The 11,546-nt window shown below is 27.1% G+C and overlaps 1 protein-coding gene across 1 annotated transcript; it reads left to right on the top strand.

Moving 5' to 3' along the window:
- Positions 1 to 2,660: 2,660 nt before the first annotated feature.
- LOC108475618 (cinnamyl alcohol dehydrogenase 1) lies at positions 2,661 to 4,663 on the top strand. The gene is made up of 5 exons (XM_017777602.2): positions 2,661 to 2,854; positions 2,948 to 3,061; positions 3,161 to 3,388; positions 3,767 to 4,206; positions 4,293 to 4,663. The coding sequence occupies exons 1-5, from the start codon at positions 2,766 to 2,768 to the stop codon at positions 4,496 to 4,498; spliced, it is 1,077 nt and encodes a 358-aa protein (XP_017633091.1). The 5' UTR covers positions 2,661 to 2,765; the 3' UTR covers positions 4,499 to 4,663.
- Positions 4,664 to 11,546: the final 6,883 nt, after the last annotated feature.

Genomic DNA, 11,546 nt, shown 5'->3' with positions numbered 1-11,546 from the left:
ATTAAGTATAGACACCTCGGACACAATATATTCGTTTACGAGTCTAAACAAAAACTCCACAAATAGTACTTTAAAAACTTATCTCAAAAGAAATTCGATCCCACGAAAATTATATTTTACTATTTTTAAATTACATGAATACCTGTTTATTATTGCTTAAAAGAAGAAAGGAAAACTATTGTGTAGAGAACTGTCGGTGAAATATTCACACACAGTCATTTAAGTTGACATTATTGATTTGACAATGCAATTTAGAAAAAGCTTCCTTCAATTATATCCCTAGTAAAGCAGGTGGTGACCAACTCCAACTCCTTGGTTTGAATATGTATACAATTAATTTAAATTCGAAATTTAATTTTGTTTAGGATAAATTTCAGGTTTAAGTTAATGTTGAATGATTTTATTTTAATTTAAAAGTTAATTTAATTTATTTGTTCCAATCATTTCAGTTCCAAGTATTTCAAATTATGATGATTTTCAAGTTCAAGCTACTAATTTTTTATGTTCAGATTAAATTTAGATTTAAATTAATCGAATCAAATTTTCAAATTTAAATTACAATCAATCATATAATTAGAATTCGTAAAATATTTTAATTGAATATGATTCACTTGAGATTGTAAAAGCTCAAATTCAAGTTGGATTAAATTTTATAAGATTCAATTATAAAAATCGAGGCATTCAAAATTATTTGATTAAGTTTGATTTTGGGATTTTGGGGAGGGGGGAATTGATTTTGGGAAAAAGACCAAGGCATTTCGGGGCTAACAAAATGGCGTTGTTTCACAAAAAAATAATACATATTCGCGACGTTTGGACACAAAACGTCACTATTGCTCAACTTTTTTGGAGTTTAGACCAAAAAGGCTACTATTACTCACCTTTTGCGGCGTTTTTCTCATAAAAGCCACTATTGCTTGATTTATTGTGGTGTTTTTCTGCTAGCACCACTAATGTATAACTTTTGCGGCCTTTTTTGTCCAAACGTCACTAAAAACACCGCTAAAGTCCTATTTTCCTATAATGGCAATTTAGAAAAAGCTTCCTTCAATTATATCCCTAGTAAAGCAGGTGGTGACTGACTCCAACTCCTTGGGTTGAATATGGATACAATTAATTCAATTTCAAATTTAATTTTTGTTTGGGATAATTTTGGGTTTAAGTTAATTTTGAATGGTTTAATTTTAAATTAAACTCATTTTAAGTTTAAAATATTTGTGTTTTGTTCGAATCGTTTCAGTTTGGAGTATTTCAAATTATGATGATTTTCAAGTTCAAGCTACTAATTTTTATGTTCGATTAAATTTAAATTTAAATTTAAATTAATCGAATCAAATTTTAGTTTCTAAATTACAATTAATCATATAATTAGAATTAGTAAAATATTTTAAAAATTATTAGTACCTATCACATCCAATGTAGTTAAAATCAAATTAAGAATGGATCGATATTATTATTATTATTATTATTATTATTATTATTATTATTATTATTATTATTATTGACTTAACATCTAAATCAAAAGCCAGGATAAAACTAGGGCGGCTAAACTAATTTATAAGTTTTAAATTTCTAATTAATTATTTAATTATTATTAAATTGTGGATTAAACCAATCAAAAGGTAACTAAATTATTTTTTATTTAAATGATTCCATCACAAGTTGGGTTTTTAAAACATTAGTTACATCAGAAAGAGGAAAGAGCATATTCAACTAATTTACCCCTTCCAAGGTGTTTTTCAACTCCCTTAATGAGAAGGACATTTGATGCTTCTATGTGGCTGAGGTGAACCAATTAACCACAAGTTTTTTATTCTTAAAATTACAGCATCATCAATTTTATTACTTAAAAAATAAATAAATGAGTTTTTGTATATTGAATCAAAGAATAAATTGTTCTTTTTGTTAAAATTTTTATCTATTTTTATGGTTAGAAACTGGTATTGTACTTCAGAATGAAGCACCACACCAGTTTCTAACCATAAAAATGGATGAAATTTTAACAAAAATGACCAATTTACTCTTCGATCTGTCATCTAGTGACTAATTTGCTCATTTTGAGTAAATGGGTAAAATATAACCTGACACTTAATACAATAGCTTCCATAGTACTTTTACCTCCATTTCACGGTTTGAGAATTGTCTTTATCCGTCTCATGGTTTGAGATTAATGTATTCATGTCCAGATTGATATCAGATATAACCTTCCCAACAATAATAATTTTAGAATTCAAACTTAATTCAAATACTTTGAAAAAAATTCACTCCCATTTCTTCCAACTATGTATCCATTTTTGGTAAAAATATCATGGAGGCTCTTGTACTGGGAGTCAAATTACATTTTACCCCTTTATTAAAAAATAGATAAATTAGTCCATGTATAGAGCAAATTGGGTCTTGCTAGTAAAGATTTTATCAATTTCTATTATTAAAAACTAGTGTTGGTGACAGAATAATGAGATAATTATATGTGGTGTGCCATGTGTACTTCATTTTGACATATATTTATTGACCAAATTTTAATTATTAAAATGGATGAAATTTTTAATAGAATAACTAATTTACTCTTTGATATAAGGCAAATAAATTAATTTACTAAAAAAAATTGCAATTCCTCCTAAATAAGGTCCTCAAATCGTGCTCTACTTTTTCCTCTTTATAAATACCCATTGTTGAATGCATCGGTTCTCCATTCACAACACCAAAAAAGAAAAATTCTTTTTCTAAAACACAATCCCAGAATAGCTTTTGATCAAAAACCTAAAATGGGTAGCCTTGAAAATGAGAGAAAAACAACTGGATGGGCAGCTAGAGACCCTTCTGGCATCTTGTCTCCTTATACTTACTCTCTTAGGTATTCTTAATTTTACTGTTTTTTTTTTTTCACCTTTTTAAGTTCAATTTCCTGGTTTTGTTCTTAACATAATCATGTATATATATGTCGTAGGAACACTGGTCCAGAAGATGTTTTCATCAAGGTTATATGTTGTGGAATCTGTCACACTGATATTCATCAAGCCAAAAATGATCTTGGCATGTCAAACTACCCAATGGTTCCCGGGTACTTTTTCTTTTTTTTTAGCTGCCATGTTGTTTAAGCTGATGATTTTTGACCCTGTTGGGCTGTGATTTTTCAGTAAGTTTGGTTTATTTTTTGCAGGCATGAAGTGGTTGGTGAGGTGGTGGAAGTAGGATCGGATGTAACTAAGTTCACTGCCGGAGACATCGTCGGCGTCGGTTATGTTGTTGGATGTTGCAAGAATTGTAGTCCATGCAACACCGACCGTGAACAATACTGTGCTAAGAAGATCTGGACGTACAATGATGTTTATACCGACGGTAAACCTACTCAAGGTGGCTTTTCTGGTTCCATGGTTGTTGATCAAAAGTAAGAATCGCCCACCACTTCAACAAAACCATGTCAATTTAATAATTACAAATCCATCCTTAAACTTCAAAATAATTTTAATTGAGGTCTCAAAATATAAGTACCATGACAATTAGGTACATCTATCAATCTAGTTATTAATTCAAATTAATATATAATGTTCGAAATTTGAATTGATTACTAAGTTGATGAAAGTGCAAGATTTATATGATTAACCATATTTTAAAGATTTAATTAGAATATTTTATGATACTTTTACTGTTTATGAAAGATTAATTCTTTTGAATTCGTTCGAGTTTGTGGTTGCTTCTCAAAATAATGTAATATTGAGTTTGGTTTTTGTTTATGAATGAACTTATTTATTGTTATGTTTCTCAGGTTTGTGGTGAAAATCCCAGATGGATTAGCACCAGAACAGGCAGCACCACTGTTATGTGCCGGGGTGACAGTTTACAGCCCACTGAATCACTTCGGCTTAAAGGAGAGTGGTCTAAGAGGAGCAATATTAGGACTCGGAGGAGTAGGGCACATGGGGGTGAAGATGGCGAAAGCAATGGGACATCACGTCACTGTCATAAGCTCTACCGACAAGAAAAAAACAGAGGCATTAGACCACCTCGGTGCCGATGAATACTTAGTCAGCTCTGACACCGAAGCGATGCAAAAAGCAGCCGAATCACTCGACTACATCATCGACACCGTGCCTGCTTTTCACCCTCTCGAGCCTTACCTTTCATTGCTGAGAATCGATGGGAAATTGATATTGACTGGCGTAATTAACACCCCTCTTCAGTTCCTCACCCCAACGGTCATGCTTGGTGAGTCAAATTTGAAATTCTTTCTGGGTTTTCATTTTTCCATAAGTCTAAAGCTAAGAGTATCTGTTTTGTTTGTGTGGAAACAGGGAGGAAGTCCATTGCAGGGACGTTGGTTGGGAGCATGAAGGAACAAGAGGAGATGTTGGCGTTTTGTAAGGAGAAAAATTTGACCTCAATGATCGAAGTGGTGAAGATGGATTATATAAACACAGCTATAGAGAGGCTTGAGAAAAATGATGTTCGATATAGGTTTGTGGTTGATGTTGCAGGAAGCAAAATTGATGACCAATAGAACTATATATATATAAATGTGACTCTGTTTTTGTTTACACATTAGAAAATAAGGTGTGTGTTTTAACTTTGTATTGGCATGACCGTCAACGTAATTATGTGGTTTAGGGCTTTACCTCCTCTTATAATTTACCAAATAAAATAAAGTTTGTGTTTTAAGTTAGAATTATGCTATTAGTTAGTTTTAAGGAATTTGCTTTTATATTTTAATTTGATGGGTTTTAGTATTTATATTTTGCATATTAATAATTTTTGGTTTTTAAATTTCATTCTTGAACTAAATAATAGTTAAATGGTTAAATTATGCTATTAGTTTATATACTTCACACGAAAGTTATTAATTTAGTTTCTATATTTTTTGAATTTTGAATTTTTAGTCCTGACCCAAACAATAGTAGTCAAATTTGTTTGGCTAAATTCAATTACTAGTCATGTACGATGCGTACAATCGTAGATTTGATACATATTCTCAAATTGGATCATTCTAAATCCCTATATGTTTTGAATTTTGAAATTTTAATCTTGACACAAATAACAGTCGATAATCCATTAATTGAGTTCTTAATGAGTAATATATGAAAATAACAAGTAAATATGGTATTACATGTATAATAATATGTTTGTTGCACCCAATCTTTAGTGAGGATTGAAATTTTAAATTTTAAAAAATATATGGACTAAAAAAAATACCAAATTAAAGTACATGAATAAAATCCACAACTTTCGTAAAGTAGAATGACTAATAACATAATCTAACTAGTTAAATCCTTTAGGTCAAATTCAATTGTTGGTCCATAAGTGGTGGATTTAGTCCCTATTGGTTATTTGATCATTTTTAGTTTTTATATTTTTCAAATTTTTGATATTTCAATTATCACTCAAGCAATAGTTGTTAAAATTTTGGTAATAGTAAAATTTAACTTGTATTCAAAATTGAAATCTTAAATTTTCAAAAAATGAGAAATTAAAAATAACCAAATTAGGCTTCGGGCTAGCTATCATCATCATTTTTTCTCCCTCCCACCAATCATTTCTTTTTTTTTTTTTTTTCTTATTCACTCCACATGTCTTCTCACTTTTTCAGTTTGCATATCTATTTTGTGGGTATCTTTGTTGTCTTCATAAATTGTGATGGACAGATGATGGTGTTTGTTGTTTACTAAAGCTCCACTGGCCACCAGTAGTTTTTCTTGAAAAGTGGGTGACTCTTCATCAGCTTCTTAATCTGTTTCTGTTTTGAGAGTATTTCAGAATAATATAAATGATTTCACGAGTCAATTTAGATCCGTGTTGTCTTAAGATTTATATGTTTTTTATTTATTTTTTCATTGTTTAAAAGTCTTCAATTTTAGAAGTTTTTGTCTGCTCTTGTAGCACATTTTTTAGTTTAGTTTATGCATATAATCTTAGTTTTACAAGTGGTTTTAGGGATGGTGTTGTTGTCGTCCTCTCTAATTTGGTGAATACTCGATTCTTTTATTGATTTTTGCTCGCCACTTTGGACCATCAAAAGTTGATTTCCTTATCGTATTAAGTGCTTATAATCACTCCGAATATGTGTGCTTGAGATGTGACAAAGTCAATTATCAATGTGTCATAATATTCTATTAATGTTAAGATTAAGACTTTTGTTATGTTGATGTAACTTATCATTCACCATCTACGATAATTTATACATATTACATGCATTAATAGTAAAATTTAGCTTTAAAAAGTTTGAAATTAGTTGTAGTTATGGCAGAACTAGTGAATTGTTGACCAAGATTTGGTAGTCAGTGGAGGTGTTTATTTCGTGATTAAAAAGTTCACACCAAACTAAGAGAAATGATTAAAATAATTCGTTTTCACGTTTAAAAAAACATGTATAATATCTGTTGAACTCAATTAAAAATAAACCACCTTAAATTAATAAAAAAATCAGAAAATAGAGAAAATACAAAGAGTAATTATTTGGAATATAATTTACGCGTAGTGGCATAAATACAAGTGTTTCATTTGTTTATATATATTAATTTTTTTATTTTAATTTATTAGATACATGTCACATACTCGTTTTGTTTGTGGATTTTAAATTTTTTGTGTGAATTCTAAAAAAATTCACATAGGGGCGAAGCCAGGAAAAAAAATTTAGGGGGTGAATATAAATTATCTATATCTTTATAATTTTTGAAAGATTAAATAAAATTTTTATCATTTTTAATGGGCCAAAATATAAATTTACCTTTACTGATTTAAAATTTTTTAAAATTTAAAGAACCAAAATGAAAAGTGTTGAGGCCCCTTTTAACCCCTAAATCCACCTCTAACTATGTATGAGATCATCTTTTAAATGAAAATGATATGATTATAATAGAAAAGCTAAATTTACCAAAAACATACAAAATAATGACATTTTATTAGAGTTGAGTAAAAATTAGAAATCGAAAATTTATCTAAATTGTGGTGTTTAGATGATTTTTTAAAAACACAAGTTAAAAAATTACCCTTATTTAAATTGACTTGAATTCTGTTTTTAAAATTTGTAATTAATTTTGATTTTTATTATGTAAAAATAAATATTTTATATTTAAAATAATAAAAATAACTAAATAATTAGTAAATTATTTTTTCAAAAATAGGTATTAAATTTTTAATTACTTAATTTTAAAAATATATATTTATGAAAATGACTTTAAAATTTTGCTAAATAATGTCTAAAAGCCACAAAAGAAAGCTAATTTTGTTAAGATAAAATCTAAAACTCAAAATTAATATAAAAAATTGAAAATCGAATCGAACCAAAATGAATTAAATTATCATAAAAATTCATAAAATCTTTTTAATTTAAACCAAATCAAATCAAACCAAACTCACCTAATCTTTTACATCATTTCATCCAAAAAATACAATGTCAAATTTAGCCCTCAAAATTTACATCTTTTATCAATTTGGCCATTATTCATTTTTTAGTTAAATTTGACTATTATCTTTGCAAAAAGAGTCAAATAACTTTTTTTAACAAAAATATTGACTAAAACTTATTTTGACAATGTTGGCATAGTAGCTCACATGGTGGTTTATGTATATTTCATATTGATATGACACTATTTGTCTTATGTGTCACATCAATAAATAATTTAAATTTTATAATAAATATTTTTAAAATAAAATTTTAATTTAAAAATATTTAAAAATTCATAAAAATTCAATTTTATGTTTAAAAATTAATGTTTTAGTCTATATTTATATTAAAAATAATAATCGATTCTTTTAAAATTTTGTGATTAAATTTAACTCTTTCTAAAAGTTGAGGGTTAATTTTAGCTAAAAAATAACTAAATTAATATAAAAGGTAAATGTTAAGAAGAGTTAAATTTGATATTATGAGAAACAAAAATGTCATGTTTTATTTATTTTCTTGTTGAACAAATGTCATGTTTTTATTTTTTTCTTGTTGAACAAATGTCATGTCTTTCTTTGTCAGCATTTTGGATGTGTTCGGAGAAAAGTAATGTTATTATCATCTCTTAAATAATGTAAGATTCATTTTGAAATGTTATTTTTATATAATCTTTTTTTTTATCATTTTGATTAAATTTATTCTTAAATCATTGCAAAATAAATCTACCTCTTTTTTTTTTTATAGTTTTGATTTTTTCTTTCATTAAATTATAAAAATTATGTTTTGATTATTAAAATCATATTTTATATATGATCATTAAGTTCCTTCAAAAAAACGTACTTAATTAATTAAGGTTTTTTCAATATTTTCTGTCTTTGATCATTACAAGATTGATGTGTCGCTTCATATTAGCAAAAAAAAATATTATTTAAAACTTTTGATTGGAACGATCAAATTAGTGTCGTTAACCGCCACATCAACGTCATAATAGTCAAAGACGAAAAATGTTGGTCAAGGAGTTTAATTGATGCAATTTGAGAGTTTGAGGGTTTGATTGAGTGTATTTTTTATAACACCTCAAAAATCTTAATGCCACTAATAGTGGTATTTCGAAAGATTAATAACAATTTTTTTTTCCAAAAAATAAGGGTTTATTAATTGAACAGCAATAGTAAGGTCAAATTTTTTATATTGGAAAAGAAAGTGTGGATAGTAAAATTTTAGTAAAGATGAAATTGAAAATTTTGTGAAAGATTGACTAAAAGTGTAAATTTACTATTTTAGAAAAATGGATTGACTAAAAGTGTAAATTTACTATTTTAGAAAAGTGGGCAAAAATTTAAGAAATATCTTCTTTTTTTTTATGAATATCAAATGGACATGAATTGATGGGTAGAATTGGAAATTTGAGATATGGACACAAAGTATAGGGACTAAAGTATAATTTTACCATTTTGTGAGAAAATGGTTTACTTGCAATATACCATGAATAAATAATATCTACATATCAGACAAACGAGTGATGGAAAAGGATAGAATGACTCTTGCTCTTATGTCTTAAATATGACAAAAAGATATTTTAAATTGCAATTAGATCATTTTGTCATTAAATGTTATTTTTATTTTAAATCATTAAAGAGAGATATTTGATGGGAAAAATTATAACCATTGTATTAAAATCATATGATTAAATGTGAACCATTAATTTAATTAATTAATTAGATTTAAATAAAGAAAAATAAAGAAAAATCTAGAGAGATGATGATTATTCTCTTCAATAGAAACCCCAAGGTGGGGTGCATGAAGAGAGGAGACAAGGAAAAAAAAGTTTTTCATTTATTTCAATGTGGTACTTTTCTTATTCAGGCTTATGTCTAACTTTAAATTCTTTGAAATTAAAGTGAGATGTCACATCATTTAAGAGTATTATTTCACATGAAATCAATTATGGAGGCTCGAAGATGAAGATGGAAATGAAAGAAAGATGTTTTAAGTGGTGAAATATTATGTACATGTGTGATGTGAATGGTGAATGATTTTATGAATAATTTGATGGATGATTTTAAGTGATTAATTTGAGAAAAAAATTAAATAAAGATTAAATTTAAAATTATGCAAAATTTCAAAATCAAGTAATTAAATAGAGAAATTAAAGTTTGGGTTTTATGATAAGACTATAAGAACATGGTATCTAAAGTATAGGAAAAATTGTACTTAAATTAGCATGTTTTAAAAGAACCAATTTGTAAGGATTTTAAAACATGAGTTTTAGTACTGATTTATATGATTTGAGAATTTAAAATTCTAAAATCTGAATATGAGAGTTTAATGGTTTGAAAATCAAGGACTAATTTTTGAAAATTTTACAAAATTTTAATAGTAGGGACTAACTTGTAAAATCTAGAAACTTTGGAAAAGGGACTGTTTTGCAAAAATATGCAAACTGAGATTTAGGACTGAACTGTAAAAATAATAGAATCTGATTTTCAGGGTCTGAATTGTAAAATTGTGTATATTTAGGTTTTAGAGACTAAATCGTAAAAATTATAAAATTTGAATTTTAAGGACTATTTTGTAAAACTGTAAAATTTGAGGTATAAGGACTAAATATTGACATAATAGTTATATACTCGATTACATAAAATATTTGATAAATAATTATGTATAAAATTAAATAGGATGGTGGATATATATGTATAAATTTTTATATAAAACATGAAAGTGAATTTCAAAAGTTGAAATTGAGTCCAATAATGGTAAATTAAGCGTTTGAATGCTATGAAAGTTATTGAAAATTTTAAATGTGACATCTCTTGTCTAGATCTATTATCAGGTTAAGAAAGAGGTGTTACATTTTTCATAGAAATACTTAATTGATTTTTTCGCCAACGTTTAGGGGTTTATATACCCCTTTATCCTTTTTTAAAAGATTAGTATTTTCTTTATGACAAATTTATATATAGTAAATAAAAATTCGAAGCGTAGGGTGTGCCAAAAGATGTTGATACATCAAATGGTAAATCAATAAGCAACATAGAAAGATTAACAGATTAAACATAAAAAGTTGTTAATGCGGTTTAGACTTAATCCACATCTGTGAGGTTTTGCCCAAAGTGCCATGTTTAACTCAAGTATTGGTTTTAGTCTTCTTGAGATTTAGTTGATCTACTGATACTTTATTGTTGTAGGTATGAGCTATCATGTCTGAAAAATGGATACATGCGACGTATAGTAAATACTATATCCCTATCAGAAATGTATCCTGATGCTACGAAATCGAGAGATTTTGGATTTGTAAGTGGTTTCGACTCGCGAGATAATTTTTTTAATTAAAGATATTGACTTACAAAATTACAACGTTATGGTATAGCGGAAGAAAATTTACGAGCAAATTACAAAATGACACATGTTAAACTGAAATTATTGTGGGTCAAAGTCAAAGTTACCATTATGAAAATGACATCATATTAACTATTTTTCTTTAATTAATAAATAATATTTTTATATTATCACTAATTAAAAATAAAATAATATCAAATAATTATTTTATCTTTAATTTATTACATTAATAAGAGATGAATAATAAATAAAATAGTTTAAATTTTGTAAAACAATAAAATGGAGCAGTTAAATTCTACAATAACTCTCTTTTATTCAAGTAATTGACACTATAAAGAGGGGTCATCCTAAGCCATTTTACATATTCACAAGTTTAATAAGTCTAAAAAATTTTTGCAGAATTTTTTGAAGAAGCCAAAGAACTTGAAGGAATTCTAGAAAATACCACGTCAATTTTGAAGAAAAGTCACCTTCCGGTCCAATTCAACCATGTAGAAGAAGCTAAAAGTCGATTTTCAATCCAAATCAACTGAAGAAAAGATGTCTAGACTCTTTTCAAAAGTAAATCAATACAACACTTAAAACAATCTACGTTCATTCGTCATATCACCTTTGAAATAAAATCTAACCATAAAAAAAGAAGAATTAAAAGAGATTTTGTTGATATCATATAATTTTTTCAAAAAGTTATCAATAAAATTTGAAGTGGACCACAACTATTACTCAATTATCATGCTTTCAATGTGTTTCTACATTTTTATTATTTTTTATATAAAAGGCTGACAACACATCCACGATCAAAACATGTAGAATTTACAATTTATTTGTG

This window comes from Gossypium arboreum, chromosome 3 (assembly GCF_025698485.1).
Source record: "Gossypium arboreum isolate Shixiya-1 chromosome 3, ASM2569848v2, whole genome shotgun sequence".
NCBI lineage: Eukaryota > Viridiplantae > Streptophyta > Magnoliopsida > Malvales > Malvaceae > Gossypium > Gossypium arboreum.
This window is presented reverse-complemented; position numbering and strand designations above follow the sequence as displayed.